Source organism: Argiope bruennichi, chromosome 11 (genome assembly GCF_947563725.1).
Source record: "Argiope bruennichi chromosome 11, qqArgBrue1.1, whole genome shotgun sequence".
Classification (NCBI taxonomy): domain Eukaryota; kingdom Metazoa; phylum Arthropoda; class Arachnida; order Araneae; family Araneidae; genus Argiope; species Argiope bruennichi.
The window spans coordinates 90919016-90937659 of NC_079161.1; the positions used below are offsets into that span (position 1 = coordinate 90919016).

The 18644-nt window shown below is 31.1% G+C and overlaps 1 protein-coding gene across 2 annotated transcripts in view; it reads right to left on the reverse strand.

Moving 5' to 3' along the window:
* Nucleotides 1-18644, reverse strand: part of LOC129957073 (maltase-glucoamylase-like) — a 77434-nt gene that overhangs the window by 16126 nt on the left and 42664 nt on the right. For both annotated transcript variants that reach the window (XM_056069210.1, XM_056069209.1), the window contains 7 exons: nucleotides 18093-18227; nucleotides 15630-15770; nucleotides 14254-14370; nucleotides 12152-12275; nucleotides 9472-9607; nucleotides 6052-6185; nucleotides 2201-2235 (listed from right to left, as the gene is read on the reverse strand). In XM_056069210.1, coding sequence (XP_055925185.1) covers nucleotides 2201-2235; nucleotides 6052-6185; nucleotides 9472-9607; nucleotides 12152-12275; nucleotides 14254-14370; nucleotides 15630-15770; nucleotides 18093-18227 — 822 coding nt within the window. The remainder of the gene's footprint in view (nucleotides 1-2200; nucleotides 2236-6051; nucleotides 6186-9471; nucleotides 9608-12151; nucleotides 12276-14253; nucleotides 14371-15629; nucleotides 15771-18092; nucleotides 18228-18644) is intronic.

The following is an 18644-nucleotide window of genomic DNA, read 5'->3' on the forward strand; positions in this document are numbered from 1 at the left end:
TGATCTAAATTCAATCAGTCACAGGACAACTACTCGCCAGGCTTTGAAGCTTACCAAAATTTTGACGACAGCCTTGATACGCAAGGCGATTGCTGCGTATCAACAATCGTATTAACTATATCGTAAATTTACAAGTTGCAGACATTTGATAGATACTTTTAAGGAATACACCCAGTTACAATAACAAACATTTGAATTTAAAGTTAAGGTATAAAATCAGAGAAGTAATCTATAATTATGCATGTTTTTCATATTATTTCTATAACAATCTACTCTGCTCGAAAACGCGAAGACGAAAAGTTTCCAGGTAATTCGCGACTTCTCTCTATCTGAAATACGAAACTGTAGAACCATGAAAAGAATTAATCTGTGGAGAACTGAAAAGATACCTTTGAGCTGTGAGTTATTGTGGCTGATTGTAGCCTACTATGTTATTTCAAATTCATACCCCTTTAATACTTTGTTTATATTCCATTCAGTGGATACATTTCTTTAATGTACTTTACTGACAGAGAGCGGTTCGCCTTTGCGATCATAGGCTCTGCTATAAAAATAACTTTTTTGTGTGTGCCATACTTTAATTTTAGAAAACTGTCTTGTTAAAGTAAAGGAATCAGGCAGTGTACAGATTATTTAATACAAGTTAATTGCCAAGTTTGGCTGATCCATACTAGAAATTTCTAGTTCAGTTCTGCCAAGTAATTTCAGACCATATTTCGATTTTTATTATTATAATTCTGGAGTACGAAATACAACAAACACTCAATCATCCACGATTTTTTTTGGTCAAAATCTTGTTAACAAAACATGACATGGATAATGAAACTGAATTTTAACAAAAAAAATTACCAGTTTTTTTTCTTTTGGTTTGTAAAAAGTGAAGTCAGCAAAAAAATTTCTTTGTCATCTACAGTGTATTAAACCATAATTGTTCATGCAGGTTCTTCTCAATAAAAAAAATCATAATGATTCATATCCTTTTATGCCTGCTCATAATCCACAATTGTCACGTTATTCAGTCCCGCTGATGATTAAGAATTAATAGTACAACAGAAAAAGTACACGGTGGTTATAATTAAAGTGTCCATAACCCTCTGGAACATGTTCTGCCTATTGGATTTTGATGAAATTTAGTATACACCATGGAAAAAAGAATTCTACAGTAAAAATAATTCAAATTTTCATCGCAAAGAGGAAATAGTAGTGCCTAAAGAAGAACAAAAAATCTATCACTCATTTGTATGAGAATTTTTAAAAGTGCCATCTAGTGATGAAAATTTGAATTACTTCTTTATTGCAGAAATCTTTTCCACATGGCCCATATAAATTATATACGAAGTTTCATCAAAATTCTAGTGGTACAATGGATTCTAAAAGGGTCGGAATAGGGTTACTTTAATTATAATCAACCAATATTATAATCGGCAATGTAATCTACTGATTCTGCTCAGTTTCGAGGAATTTTTAGGTTCTGGTTATATTAACTTTGGAAACTTTGTAGTTGTATCGGTTTGCTTATCTGCTTGTCCGTGAATATGTGAGCCCAATAACTCAGAAATAAGATGAGGGATGAATCTTAGCATCTGTTCTGTTTAGTTCCAAACACGATAAAAAAAGATCTTCTCTGAAACTAGACGAAAAATGGAGATTACACAGCACTGTGTAGCATCGTCGACCTCCAGAAGACTGATCTTTACATAGAATGTTTTTGGAGATTTCAATTCTTAAAAGCACTTCTCCTTAATAATCCAACCGCTTTAACTAATGCAGGTGAAATAGAAAAAAAATATAATCTAAATTAAATAATCCAATGCATCAACTATTTCATATGTTAAAAATTAGAGAAACCCAAGATTTAACTAATGTTGATGAAATGGAAACAGCGATACAATATGTTTATCAACTTTAAATTAATTAAGCCAATTCATCAGATATTCAAACTGTTAAAAATTGGAGAAACTCAAACTTAAGATTTATTAAAAAAAAAAAAGATCGTGTTATCATAAGCAATTATTACGTTTTTTAAAAAAAAGCTATTACCTCTTAAGTAAGCTGAAGCAATCGACTTTTTTCAATTATTTAAAGCCATTGCATTTTTAATTTGTAAAAAATTGTTTTTAGAAGAATTGTTAATATTTTTTTATTTATCTAAAATAATATTGATTAAAATAAATAGAAAATCAGAAAAATAAAATCTTACATATGGTATGCCAAAGATGTTAAATTCCATCATTCCTGAAAGAAAAAAAAGACATAAATCAGAAAAACTAAATAATCTTGGAAAGTAACATAATAAAAAAAATACTGGTTAAAAATAATTGGTTCATATAAAAAATTTTTAAATTATATTAATACATTATAAAATATATAAATATATATAATATATTAATATGTTATAAGTTATTAATATAATAATAAGTTATAAGTTATTAATATGTTAAATTATTAAAAAATAATTAATATTGGTTAAAAATATACTATCTATTCCTTGATGAAATTATCATTTAGACAAGAAATCTGTTTATAATTCCCTTTTTACAACCTAATGATGTTAATAATCGATAAAGCATCACTTAATGAAGTAATTCTAATACATTATATACTGGATATACATAAACTAAAGTTTTTAGCATGTCATATATGATGTTATTTAGGTTTATAATATATTATCATCATTGTTGGCTTCTGTAAAAATAGAATTACAAGTAATAAATACAAATTGCCAATTCTTCTGAGTGTATGAAAAGCGCAAATTTTTATTTCTAACTGATTTACTTTGACAATTTATTATTTTCGACTTAGTTATTTATAATATATAAAATTGTTTTGGTAGTGTCTAAAGAAATATAACTTGCAGAGACGATCAGTTTCATTTTCTTGATAAGAATGGGCGCAGCTTGATCGGAGATAAAAATTATCCAACGGATCCACACACAATATGGAAATAAATTTCTGAGAAAAGTTCATCGTTGTCCAAAATCTCTGCGACTACATTTTAGATTTTTCTAAATGATTTTGATTTTATTTTAAATTAAAGCACTGAAAGCACACAAACTCGCAGTGAAACTTATGCCTATGCAAGCGCCATCTAGTTATGTATACTGTCACTAATCAGTAGCATGTAGTTAAACTAAAGATGTTAGTAATATGAAAATACAACTAAACACACTTTCCTATTTATATAGTTTATTTGTATGCACTGTTAATTTTATAAATTAAATTTTTTGAAACTCATTCTACATGAAAAACATTCTTCCAATTCAGTTATGATTTTCTGAAAAGAATTCTACAACATTTATTATTTTGACAGTGTGTTTAAATAAAAATATGGAACATGTAAAACATGCAGTAATTCACATGCCTGCTTTAGAGGGCGTTGTCGATATTATGTAATAGAATATACGCTTGTTCACATGTTCCAAGCATAATTTGTCGGCAAGATAATGTTTTTCATAATTGCGAGTAAATTATGGCAAGACTGATGGAATACAAAAGAAATCAAATAATCAGAACTTGTAGAGAAATCTCTAACACCTTAAAAAGCGCAACATCAAAGATTTTGAGTGTATGCAGGATTATTCAAGTGTCCTGGGTGACTTTACATGTTGAAAAGAAAGGCGTTTTGAGTGGCAAATGTAGAAGAATATTGGACAAAGGGAGAAAATGAGAATTCTGCGGTTGCAAAAGCAATATTGATAATTGAATCCAATCTCACAAATACTTTTACCGTCAAAACTTATGGAACTGTACAGAAAGTAGGTTGTTCGGGGAGAGTTACAATTCTGAAACTGGCCGGTGTCCTGGCATAGGGGTAGCACCTCTTCCCCGTGATCTGGGCGTCCTGGGTTCGAGTCCCGGTTCGGGCATGGTTGTTCTTCATCTGTTCTATTTGTGAGATGTGTGAATGTGCTCCCCTGTAAAAAGGGGTTGTGCAAGCGAATGTGGCGCGTGAGTAGCTAAGACGTACCCTTGGCCCTAGTTGGCGCTACTAAAAACAAGAGATGCTCCCTTGGCTTAAAATCGTTAACTTCGTCAGTGAGCTTGTCCATGGCAAGTGCCATTAGAAACAACAACAACAATACTGAAACTGCTTTTAAGAAAAAACAACGGTGAATAAGAAGCAAACAACAGCATAAAAACTAGTCTTTGGAGCATTGCAAAGAGTCATTTTTCATTTAAATTCAACTTTTCTCCGTATTTGAAATCTAAACAAATTTGTGTTTCAGAAACGACATTCTGTGATTTGAATATTTGCTCTGAAGGCTGAAATAGGGGAGATTCTGTCATGATAATTCAACTATAGTGTGATATTCTGTAAGATCCACTATTATCCTGAAACAAAACATCATTGACAAGGCTGCGTGACAATTTCAAGTCATCAGCTTCATCTTTTGAAGAAAAGTTATACTGTTATGTTCGATAAATATCATAATCTACACTTTTTAATAGATATTTAGCAGACGATTCCTTTTCAGACATTTTATAACTGCTACTATTTTTATTTTGTTCAAATATTATTAAAAAATGAAAGCAAACGATTTTTTCTTTGATAAACATATTTTGTTAATATTATTTCGTTTATTTTTTGTATAATAGCTGATAATCAATTGTAAACCTTCTGGAATCTGGCAATGTTTGTAAGATACACTGTTATGTTGAAAAATAAACAAGCCGATGGAATTCTAAATTGCTTGAAGTATTTATTATTTTAGTTGTAAGAATTTAAGATGCTCTGCAAGCTATAATTCGAAGCTTAAGAAAACAGGTAGTTTTCTAGAAAGCATGCTAAACTGTTACATAAAATATATGCTATTAAACATGACGATGAACTCCTTATTCGCACAACTAATAGAATTGTGGTGAATAGTTTATAAGCCAGTTAACAGCTGCGCTACCCGAGCAATTGCTTTTGTATCGTGGTCATGTTACTGGACTGCGAACCACAAGATGCCAGGTTCTATCCTCGCTCACAACAATCCGTCACTTTGGTGACCTCGGACGATGAACCTTCAACCTTCGTAAACCAAAGTCGTCAGACTCACTTGACGTAGCAACAGTAACCACTCACCCACACACGTTCGTCATAACGCTTGGCGCTGCTCAAATGGGTACAGGCGCATTAGAATCAACAGCTAATACATCACCACTCTGCAGCCATATCGTTCGACTCACTGGCGGGAGAGTCTGTAGTGAATAGCTTATAAGCCAGTTAACAGCTCCACTACCCGCGCACTTGCGTTTGTATTATGGTCATGTTATAGGATTGCGAACCAGAAGGTCCCAGGTTCTATCCTCGCTCACAACAATCCGTCACAGAATGCACGATTACTTTTCTGAATGCCAAGAAAGATTCTCCTAGTCTACATAATGACCTGATCATTGATTTCTTGTGGTCCTATATTGAAACAGAATCTAGACCACGTAATAATTCTATCATCATAAAAAATACTACCACTGGTTTGTCGGAAGAATACCTCTATTTAAAATTTTTCGAGCACATTATTCATATATTATTATTATATTAGAAAATATTTTATAGATCATGATGATAAACTCTCCATTCACACAATTAACAGAATCCAATTGGTTTTCAGAATATTAAGATGTTACATCTCATCTACAATGGCCTGTGTTATGACCTGATCATTGATTTCTTGTGGTCAGCGTTGAAACAAACTCTAGAACAAACAACAATTCCATCATCATTACAAATACTATCACTGTTTCGTAAGAAGTAGAGCCAAAATGTTCCGAGCAAATTGCACATATCTTCTATTTATCAAGTCTCAGAAGATTGCAAAAAAATTGAAGGTAAAAGGCGATCCTGTGGTATATAAGCTGGAGTTAAGTTTCTGAATTATAATATTCAGTACAAATAAAATTAAAATTTTCTTTTTGTTTATTTATTTTTTTATGCTATATGAGAAATGATAATCCTTTTCCTCGGCTGTAGTTGCCTGATTTGGATTCAGCAGCCCATCAGCCATACTTGTGCTGAAAGATTTAATTTCCCAAAATGCTTAGATAGAATAGGCGACCATTACTACTGACCAATAATCGATCGTCGCAGATCATCCCAGGAACTCCTGTTATCTCCTAACCAGTGACCAGCATAACGTCCGCTGGACGGATAAGTTGAACGTGTGATGACCAGCGACCGGTATCCAGTTGCTAATTCAGCAGCTCTGAAAAGAAAGTGTTTGTTGTTAAAATTTGATCTGCTTATGACTTGCAGCGTTATCTCAAAGAAATTTCGAACGGGGTTATTTTAATTTTGACTGTCTGAACAATAAACATAAACATATACAATAATATATGCGAATATATGTTTATGTTAATGAACATATACGAATTCAATAAACATATCAGCCTTTTATTTTGAAAGTGGGGCAAGTCCATTTTTGAAAAAAAAATGGAGATAATGGTAGTTCCGATACAACTTGCTATGATCTTTTTTTACGCGTAAACAATTTAAAGTAAAAATAAAATAAAATCAGATTCTAGTATTTTGGAGATGGCAGTTTTAGCTCTTAACAGTATTGAAAATATTATGTTGATTTTGAAAGTAGTGCAAGTCCATCTTAGATTGGAATTATTTTTATTACTGCAAAATTTAGCTCCGGTTGCTGTATGGTAAAGCAAATGTGGCCGTTTGATATCATGTCGGAAATCTAGGGTGTTTCTATCTATCTATCTTTGATAGTGAAAATCGGTGGTTGTACAGTGTTTCAAAAATAATAAAAAGTATATCTTAATTTTGTGTTTCAATAATAATAATATTATTATCGATAATGTTATATTTGATAATAATAATATTATAACTATATTATAGTTAAACAATTCAGGTTTCTCCATCGGTAATTTTTATTTCTTTTTAAAACCGCTTTCTCCAGTGGTTGGGTTGATAATAAATATCCGCGTTTCATTTCATGTATTAAACATTTATTATATTTTCGACAATTTCGTATCTTGGGGAATATACAATAAACTGGTTTTCCGGATTTCCAGTTCTAACATTCCAAAATCACGATTGTTCGGTAAATTGAATGTCCTGAGAACAAAAATTTATGATCAAAATAATTTATTTCATTGTCACAGGACTGAACAACAGTATTGGAAGTAAATATATTATTATCAAAACACAAAATTAAGATATACTTTTTATTATTTACTAGCCGCCTTTGGCGACCAGCCGGTTCGCCAATCTTAATGTTCGTTAAAATTTTAATAATTAAATATTTTATGCAATTTCTACTTTAATAGCTTCTTCATCAAAATATTTTAAAACTTCAAATTTTGATTATCATATAATTCATTCATAATATTATAAAGGCCTTCAGTCATAACGTAATATGTATCTCTCTCATTTTCTGTTAGCACCCGTAGAATTTATGCTTTAAATTAAAGTGGAAAGAATTTATCTTCAATTAATATAATAATATTTTTTACTGAAACAAAGCATTTTTTTATAATCTGATTACTGAAAATAGAGTCACTCAGCGTTTAAACTTTATGGGCACTAAAGAATATCTTTTTAAATTTATGTAATATCTCAAGAGTTGGTCAACAAAATTTTCTTAGATTCATTATGAGCAGATCGATTCATTAACAATGTTTAAATTTAAATGCATCAAACACTAAGAAAATAAAACGAATCGTTTAAAATAAACGGTTGAAAACAGGTTTTAAAAAAACTACTTAAAAAACGTTGTACTTAAAACTATAAGCATATACATGTTGTCATGGCAACAATCAGAACAGAATGCGCATGCGTGAATTTTCTTCGCCTGTTACGTAACGCAAATACGTGATTTTTTCTACGCCAGTTGGGGTAACGCTATGCGGATTAGAAATTTTTAATTTCCTTTATTCTGTTTTATTTTAATTCAAAAGTACTTCAGAATGAATCTGAAAGATTGATTCATTAACAATGTTTAATTTTAAATGCATCAAACATTAAGAAAATAAGCAGAACCGATTGAAATAATCCGCCGAAAAGTTTTAACCCTAGCCTCATTACTGTTGGGAGAAAAAAACAACGGAAGCCTTTCTCGTTTGGCGCTGGGGATAATGGAAGATTTTTTTGGCGGAAAAGTTGGCGGTGGGGAAAATGGAAGATTCTTTTGGCGGGAAAGTTAGTTTTTAATTAATAATTAAAATTCTAATTAAAATTTCAAAAAAAGGGACCCCAGGTGCACATTCCCGACCTCTAAGGTATACATGTACCAAATTTGATAGCTGTATGTCAAATGACCTGGCCTGTAGAGCGCCAACACACACACACACACACACACACACACATTGAGCTTTATTATAAGTATAGATAAAATATTGTACAACCACCGATTTTCATTATCAAAGATAGATAGACAGAAACATCCTAGATTTCCGACATGATATCAAACGGCCACATTTGCTTCCCCCTACAGCAACCGGAATTAAATTTTGCAGTAATGAAAATAATTCCAATCTAAGATGGACTTGCACCACTTTCAAAATTAACATATTTTCAGTACTGTTAAGAGCTAAAACTGCTATCCTCAAAATACTAGAATCTGATTTTTTTTTTACTTTAAATTGTTTACGCATAAAAAAGATCTTAACAAGCTTTATCTATACTACCATTATCTCCATTTTTTTTAAAAAATGGACTTGTCCCACTTTCAAAAATGAACAGCTCATATGCTGAATCAGATTTACAAGAGATGCACCATACAAATTGTTCTACAAAACTTCGATAGGACGAGATGCTGAATTGAAAATTATCGATTTGCCAGCACAACGAGGAAGACTAAGTGATTTCAGAAATATAAAATTATCTTTTATATATGAAAAAAAGGAGATCTATTACATCTGAAAAATGCAAGGAAAGGATGGATTTATTACCATATATAACTCCTATTCATCATGGACATTTTAAAATGTTAAATCCTGAATAAAATTCAATTTAATTATACCTACATATAAAGTGAAAATGTATAATTTCATTGAAATTCTTACTAAAACTGGATTGTTTTTTGTTATGTTATATTTTCCGCAAGAATATTCTTTGTTTTGTTTCACTTTTTATCCAATGAATAAATAATTGTAAATTTTTGAATAGTATTTTGTTTTTATTATTAAAAAAACAGACTGATGTAACTGATATATTTCCCAATTAAATGAACGTTTACAATAATTCATTCATTTTGAAAGTGAGGCAAGCCCATTTAGTAATAATAAAACTCTCATTTTTTTAGTCAGCACTGTAAACACTATTGGATTACAAACTTACATTATCTGGTGCCACAAAATACAAAAAATATATCTATTAATACTTACCAATATTTTTAAATTTATTGAAATGCAAACCTTTAAATATAACAAAAAAATAGACTTGCCCCATTTTCAAAATAAACGGCTCATATACAATATCATTTTTCTTATGCAGAACAAAGTAGAGTAATAATTAAAAAAAAAAAGGACACTTACGCCAAAGTGGGTTGTGTCTGACTCCATCCATACAAGCTGTGCACGTCATAATGCCGATAGTTGAGGGTTCCGTTGTCATGGACACTCTCCATGCATAATGTCATTTTGGACAGTCTCTCACTTCCACTTTCTTTTACTAATATAATTACGAAATTATATTTAAAAATATAAAATATATTTTTATGATAATAATTTTAAAAACTTATTTCTATAATCTACACTAGAATCTTTTAACTGAAGTTTAATCTGTGGTGAATAGCATATAATCCATTTAACAACTCTTTTACCCGAACGATCAATTTGGTATAATGGTTTAGTTATTGGACTGCTAACCACAAGGTCCCAGGTTCTATCCTCGCAATCCGCTAAAAATCTTTTTTTGTCACTTATAAGAAATATTTCCTTCTATCAAAGAGCCACAAACGGTTTTGAACACAATTAATCAGCGGCAATTTCTACCCAAGATTTCATGTATACTTAAACAAAATAGCATTATTCAAATCAATTAGGTTAATAATGAAGCTGATAGTTAGGTTAATAATGAATTGATAATTAGGATATAATTAATTATAGCTGGAATTTATTGTAAATAATGACTGAATTGAATATAACTCAGAAAGAAGCTAAATAATTATTTTTGAGGAAGTAATAATCGCGCTATGTAAATTATCTAGATCACAAATATTACATTTGTGTGTTATACCGCATCACGACCATATCCTAATCTATGTGCATACATTTAGTTCTTTAACTGTTGCATGCCAAGGAAACGATAAACATATTTAAATAATGCGAAGTTACAAGAAATAATTTCCAGAAGATTTAGATCGCTACATGCAAAAAGTGCTTATTGTTGTTGAATACACATAAATAGCTGCAGGCAGTCAATATTTCACAATAAAAGATAAACTATCTCAAGCATACTGCACGTGAAATGTCGCATAGAGTAATTAATGTGAACGCAAACAGATCTTCAATCGTTTTTCTATATTGCACATTTAGCAGACGATTCCTTTTCAGACATTTTATAACTGCCACTATTTTTATTTTGTTAAAATATTATTAAAAAGTAAAAGCAAACGATTTTTTTTCTTTGATAAACATATTTGTTTATTTTTTGTATAATAGCTGATGATCAATTGTAAACCTTCTGGAATCTGGCAATGTTTGTAAGATACGCTGTTATGTTGAAAGAATAAACAAGCCGATGGAATTCTAAATTGCTTGGAGTATTATTTTAGTTGCAAGAATTTAAGATGCTCTGCAAGCTATAGCCAGAAGCTTAAGAAAACGGTTAGTTTTCTAGAAAGCAAGCAAAATTGTGGTGACCCGGATGTGAATTTCATTTATCCAAATCATTACATTTTCGAATTATCACATTATATTCCTGATTTTATAAATCGATAGACAAGAAATCATTGGACAGAGCGGGTCCAAAATTTGATAAATATCTATAAATCTAAAGATAAAAACCACATAATTAATTTCATCTATATGGCTATTTGTGTTTATGAGTTATCTAGTTTGCATAGACATAGACAAATGAATAAACATATTCCTAGCTGTTGAATTTCGTCCGACATTTGAGAGAAATTTATAATTTCAAAGCATAAGGTCCCAGACCAAAATTGATGCTCCTAATTTGTAGAGTATTGATTTATTACGTTCACTGTGGGATTGACAGACGAATATAATCACAAAAATATATTTTTCATACTTAGAAAAATCAAATATGTGGAAATTCATCAAAATCTCGCGGTAGAATTTCTTACGATAGCAATGTTTCATTGTACAAGACAAAAAAAAAAAAAAAGAATATTAACCTAAAGAAGATGTTACAGCATTTGGCAAGAATAGAAATTTCATTTAATGGAATCTCTAAGAGTTCAAACTAATTCCTAAGCCATGTAATTATTTAAAATATTTAAACTCTGTTGTTGAAAGCTTTGGTCTTTTACGGGTTTTCTCACAATAATCTGCATTTTAATAATTTCACAAAATCATCAAATTCCCAAGCATTTATTTTATCATTAAATTTTAGCAAATTTAATCACTACTTTGAAGATTATTAATTTATGCAAATTCTTAAGTTGGCTTTCAGCTTAAGTTGCTGCGTATCGCTAAAAAAGTGTTCTATTTTTTATTATAGAATCAACAAGAAACTAGTAGAAATTTTGTTATCTAGCAAAAATAGTATAATAACAAATTTATATTTGCAAAAATCGCCGTACCATTCTGTATTTTTTATTGCTTACCTCTACTACAATTTGAAGCAAGCTTTTTTTGGCAATTTGCCAGAAGACATTCCAGCATTAACTCCTACTAAATTTTATATTTTCTGTTTGTTTCATTTTAAAGATTGTGTTGCATCTTATTCAAACTTGGAATCCGTCAATGAAGTTTTGATTTAAGTAGAATGACATGTTTATTTTAAGAAAAGGAATTTTTACAGGAAACCTCTTGCTGATGTATGAATCATTAGATCCATTTCAGCCTATTTCATTTGTAAATACTCTGATCAATTTCTATCAGCCAAATGTAAATTGCCTCATGAAAGCCTTGTGTTATGCAAAAATAAACTGATTATAAAACGAAAGTAGAGGCCCGAATCGTAACAGGGACCATGTAACAATTTTTAGAAGAAATATTGAAATATGAAAAAAAAAAAAAATGATCTTACAGGGATTGTAAGGAGGGTCATCATAAGGACTATTTGGACATTTAAGACTCCAGCAATCTCCAGTCTTTGGACAATAAAAAGGTCTGTCTTCATTTGTTCCGAAATTTGAAGGCTCGTTCATGTCCTAGTAAAATAAATGAATAAATAAAATAAAAATAAAAGATGAGTTAATTTACACAAAGGAATTAAGGCTGCAGTGATTCAAAATGAAGAGACTGCTTTTAAGTTCAGTTTATTTACAAAATTTCTTCTCAACCTCTCGACAATACAAATTTTATATATACAGTACACTCCCGATTATCCGCGGAATTGGGTGGCGCGGCCGCCGCGGATAACAAAAATCGCGGATAAACCGAAAAAAGCTAAAAACGGGTATAGCAAAGGAGAAATCAGTCATTCCAACTTTGAAAAATCATTTTATGTACAATAAAACGTAAAATAAACAGCAGGAAATGTTTAACTAACGCTTAATATTTTAGTATATCACTCAAAACGAACCTAGAATGCATTTTGTAATGAAAACAGAAAAGTGCTTTGTACTTACGAGAGGCGTCAAAGATACACAGAAAAATTAATACATATATACTGTTTTAATACTGTAATGTATTATGTAATTACGAAAGCATAACTGTAAAACGACACCTTTTTGAAGAAATCAGTCATTTGTGTTTGCTTCTTGCTTTGGAAGCATTTTCTCTTTGATTGGAAAAAAAAAAAAAACTTAGTGCGGCAGGCGCGGATAATCGGGAGTCTACTGTAAATATTTAATTTTACTTTGCGCTTTATTATGTTTTATTACTTTTATATCAATAGAAATTCAATAATCAATAACTTTTCTGAAAAGCCCTTCATCAAATCAAATCAAAATGACTCGCATTATTAAAATTTGAAGAATAATTTAATCAATCATGAATCTTGTCAGTCAATATTAAATTGCATTATAATAAAATCAGCAAAAAATTTAAATATTTAATCGACATCGGTTCAAAAATAATTAAAAACAATTAATCAAAGAACGTGTTCCAAAAATTTCACTATTGTTTTCACAATGGACGAGTTTCAAAACAAGCGAAATGAGATGAAATGTAAATAAACTAAAGCCATTTTGGAATATATTAAATAGCATAAGCGCCGAAGGGGTACCATATATGAAATGGTATAATATGATAGCAAAAAAACGATTATGTGTTATGAAGCAACTTAAAGTATTTTTCTAATATTTTTTTAATCTAAATATTTTTATTTCACATTTCCTTTAAATGCTGTTCCACATTAATTTAATTAAAATAGGTCTCAGTAATATGTTGATTGATTATATATTTTCTCGTTTTTTTCTTGAAATAGACCATGAAAGATATTTTAATACACGAAGATTTTATTCAAAATTGAATAAAAAATCTGGTTCAAAAACACCCCTTTCTTGTTGTAAGAAATAAGCAGTTCATTTTCTAAATTTTAATTTTTGTATAGTTTTGAATCTTCGGATCGTTTGTTCCTCAAACTCACTACCATATGGAGCCACTGAGACAGAACCAAAATTTAATTTTATTAAGGATTTACTCATAATTAAATGAAATGGATGTGAAAAACGATGTAATAATGCTTCCTCATTGATAAAATTCTAACTTTACAAACATTATAAAAAGTCGAATTAATATATTAGAAAGAATTTCTATTAGCAAACGTTTTCATATATATGATATTTTTAAACCTAACTTATATAGGATAATTTTAACTATTGAACAATAAATTACACACAAAACACCCTTTTCTTATTGTAAGAAATAAGCAGCTCATTTCTTTAAAACTTCAATTTTTATTTATTTTTTAATTTTTGAATTGATAGTTCTGAAACTAACTACCATGTGGAGCCACTGATACATAATCAGAATTTAATTTTATTAAAGATTGACTCATAATTAAATACTGAAAACGATATAATAATGACTCCTCCTTAATGAAATTCTAACTTTACAAACCTAAAGAAAAATTAAATCAAAGTATTAGAAGGAATTTCTACAAGCAAATATTTTCATTCATTCATTTCATTCAAACCTTGCTAATGTTGGATAATTCTAACTGTTAAGCAATAAATTACATACGATCCACAATCCTTCGAAAGGCAATTCTTTGTGATATTCCACTATATTCATAATCCACCAGGATTTTGCTGTTTCGTCGAAAAAGTTTGGAAAGGCCACATACGAGTTTGGCCAAACCTGCAACAAATAAATTGAATCTAAGCAGACATTTAATAAATAAATAAAATTGAAATCTGCTATCGCAAATTTCAAGTTACAATGTGAGAACATAACTATTTATTTATGTCACTGCTTATCTCAATTAATTTAAGTCATTAATCAGTTTAAACAGGTTTGAAACAATCATGTAATTATCAGAATACTCAAAAGTCGATATTTAGAAAAACTAATGCTTTTTTTCCCCCCATCTCAAAATCGGTTAAGCTTCAAAACTTTTTCCTAAGGCCCAGAAAGATTTTTTTTTATCGAAAATTTTGCTTAAATTGGTTTGAAATGATCACGTGGCTATTGTATTGGGCAATAGTCACTTTAAGAAAACAGCTTACAATAGGATGTTTTGTTGGCAAAAAAAGTTTTTCATCTCAAAATCAAGCTCCAAAACTTTTTTGCCAGCTAAAAAAAATTGAAAATTAAAAAAAAAAATAATTATATAACTTTTAATATCACCCCTCGATGCTTTGCTTTATCTTCTCTGTGCTTATTCAGGCGATACTTCTTAGGAGCCTACCCTTTATTAGCCAGACAGGAGAATCGAGTACATGCCGGGCATTCACACGAAGTTGTAACTTTTTGTTGACGATAAGTTGCCAAATGTGACAACCTACTTTATCCTTTTCTAATAACCCTAAAAGCGAAAAAATTGAGGTCTCAAGTGCGATACAAAAACAAAATTAATGAGGTCATGTTCAGTTAATGACTTCAAAACTAATGAAGTTATTAATGTTGCATCACAATCACAAGATGTAAATAAATGAACGTGTCTTCCAATATATGGTTAGACAGTTAAGGTTTATTTAAAACATAATATACCCTAACAATTTCATTTTGAAAGGCAGTAAAAAAGGAAATGAAGAAAAAAGCTCGAAACAATGCTTAATGAAATAATAGATATCTCCCGTAATAGCATTCATTTGTGTTGTGATTGTGAAATGACAGATTGTGTTTGACTTCACGTCCTTTCACTTTTTGCAAGATACAGATTGGATCCTAAAATAAAACACACGTTATTAACTCCATCTTTGCTGTTCTGTTTCCTGAAAATTTGTCATTTTTTTTTTTTTAACGAATTTCACTTTGCATCATGTTTTTGAAATATGATTATACTTTTGTCTTCTGAGTTAAAGAATTTTATTAAATATTATGTCTTTTTTTAAAATTTATATGCATTGGAGTAGCAAAACGACTCTATAGCTTAGGACAGAATTATTTCAACTCACCTTGCCAAAAGTGATGTTGTAGTTCCTAACTTGCTCTGGGAACATTTCTGGTTTCCATAAATGGGATCTTTTGATAAAAACGTTGCTTTTAATTCCCGATTCAAATGCGCTGTAATTCTGTGCAGCTTCAATGGCAGGATCCTGTAGCATAATTCATTTAATGCTTCATTTGAAAATAATATTCAAAAATATAGAAAAGCAAACGATATATCTTTTGACAATGCAATCATTATGAACAAAAAAGATTTAATCGAACTCTTTCAAATAAAATTGCTGACGAAATCTTTCGATTAATCATAAAAGTTCATAGTGAATTTATAACGAGTAGACAGCATGAAATGGTGATGTACTTTTTAATAGAACAGAGAATCAATATGTTCCATGTTATCATCATATTCCAGATTCATCTGAATCGCCGAGTTGAGGAATGGCTCCATTACCCATGCAGCCCAGATTTGGCTGTCAATGACATGGTGGATGCACCATAAGTGAAGGAGTATTTGTCAGGAGCAAGGACATCATTCAAGGAGTGGCTAAATGAGGAACAAGCAAGGACATGATGTGTAACATGCAGGGATGAATAAGTTGGTTCTGCCTGTCTCACTCGATACGGCAATTACATCGATATGTAATATTTTGGTATACTTCTAGATTGGTTCATAGGTTTAGTGGGTTTTTATGGTGCAGGAGCCAAAATTCTTGGCCACATTGCAAAAGGTAAGGTAAGGTGAAAAGCAAAATGTAAAAAGAAAATTTAAAAAACACAAGCAAGAAAATCGAGATAAAAATTTTCTTAAAAACAGGACGAAACAGCAATGACTGCATAAAATTTTCAAATGTTAAGAACAAATAATAAATCATTGACTTCAAGTATAAATAAAATGTGAAAAAATGATTTCAAATGATGATAGACATAAAAGAACTGGGAAAAACTTTTTTAAAACCCAATGGTTTTTAAAAAAATTTAAAATATTTGGGTAGTATCTTTCTTTTATAATATCGTTCGTGGCCGGGATAGCCTGGTTGGTAGAGCGTCGGATTCGCGTCCCTTAGGTTGCGAGTTCGAACCCTGCCGGCCGAAGGTTCCCCGCGTGCTTGGTGGCTAATGCGCGTTAAATCTGTCATGGTCACAAAGTCCTCCATGTCGAGAGTAATACCACTGGGGGTACTTGGATCAGGGGTGATCGTTCTCGGATTCAGGTCTAAATGACGATCTGTGGTTGAGTGAATGAAACGCGTAAATGAAGTCCACCCCGTAAAAACGGTTGTGACGTGTGTGTAGCTAAGTCGTACTCTTGCCCTAGATGGCGCTATTATTGAAACAAGAAGCGCTCCCCTTGAGGCTTAAATCGGCTGTCTTCGACAGCATGCTTGTCCATGGCAAGTGCCATTAGAAACAACAATAATATCTTTCAGTTCTTTCAGTTATTACGATGAATTAAAGAAGTGGAAATGATGAGGATTAAAATTAGAGCATTTGTGTTTAATTGTGAAAATATGTTTAATACTAAAATTAACTTGATACGCTGGACACGTTGATTCCTTTTGGCCAAAAATAAGCGTGTGATTCAAGGCATCCTTCTAAGATCTCATTTACATTTTCTCTGTTAGATGTTATTTAATGGTCTTTTTTACTTTTATCGTAATTTTTTTTTGTGACTAACTTATGTATTATAAAGCATATAGCCAGAAAAGGAGAAAAATGTTTAATGCGCTCGTTAAGGACATTAGTTTCTCTCATGATGTTGCCTGCTGTTTCTCCGAAGTTTGTGGGATATCTTGAGGTCCGTGCGAAATCAGAATCTCTGAATATCTCTTGTGCGCTCTTTTATTTTTAAATGCAAAACCTTAACTAGCATCGAATTTTGTAAAAGAAATCATTTTCTTTTAAGGAAAAATTACAAATAGACAAAATGGATTGAAACGGTGTCATTAATTTTCTATTGGCAGGTAAGTTGGAAATATTTAGTATGTTGTATGTAGTAGTCAATGAAAACAATACCGGTAAACCATTTGTGAACTTCTTCAAAGAACTTAGAAAGCATTCTAAACAAATCGGTGTCTCATAATAAGAGAACTGCATGAAAGAATACTGGGAGTGCCTAAGACAAACTCTTTATCAAGTGAATTTAACATGCGGATTTGGAGACAGAATTCTGTGACTCCGATTTACAGGTATTCTTACTTCTTATAGCAAATGCTTGTACAATGAAGCCATCAAATTGTGAAACGAAGCATATATAAGCAAATAATATGTAGCATACATTTATCAATAAAAATGTTGTGAATGAATGTGAACGATTCATTGTTTGTTTGCTTTTAATTTTCGAACAACCCTCGTGGACTCTCAGGTGCTTCGCCATCTCACCAAGGTCTAAAATTATAAGGTCCTTGGGGAAAAGGTCCTGTACAATTTCAAAGAAAAACGTTTAACCAACAATACAAATCAAAGTCCATTCTTACCAAAATAATTATCCATTTCAGTCCATACTCTTCTCTCGTTTTATGCATGTACTCCTGTAAACCAGCAAATTCGTTTTTATTCCAGGTGAAATCTCTGTTATTCTCCATATGGTCGATATCCAGAAACTGAACATCCTGCATATGAAAAATATGACATTTTCATTACTCTAAATAAGTGTATGGATAGTATAAAAACAATGAGCTAAAACGATATTTAAATATCAAAATAGCAGCATGTGTAGAATTCTTTCTAGTTTTCATACCTCTCTAAATTCTTTCCGAAAATGTTGCAATTTCGAATTTCTTAAAATTCGTAACACAGTACACTTTTAACGTATAACGTATACTATTGTGCAAGTTGAGATTGTTATCTGGCTTATGAAGTTACCATCAGAATACTCCCTCACCAGTGAGTCGGTGGAGTTTATCGCGCCAGTTATGGCGAGCGACGAACGTGATTATCGCGCCAGGCGTTATGGCGAGCGTGTGTGAGCGGTTGCTGCCGGTAGATGGAGCCACGACAGCTGAACGGAGAATGCGATTGTTCAGAAC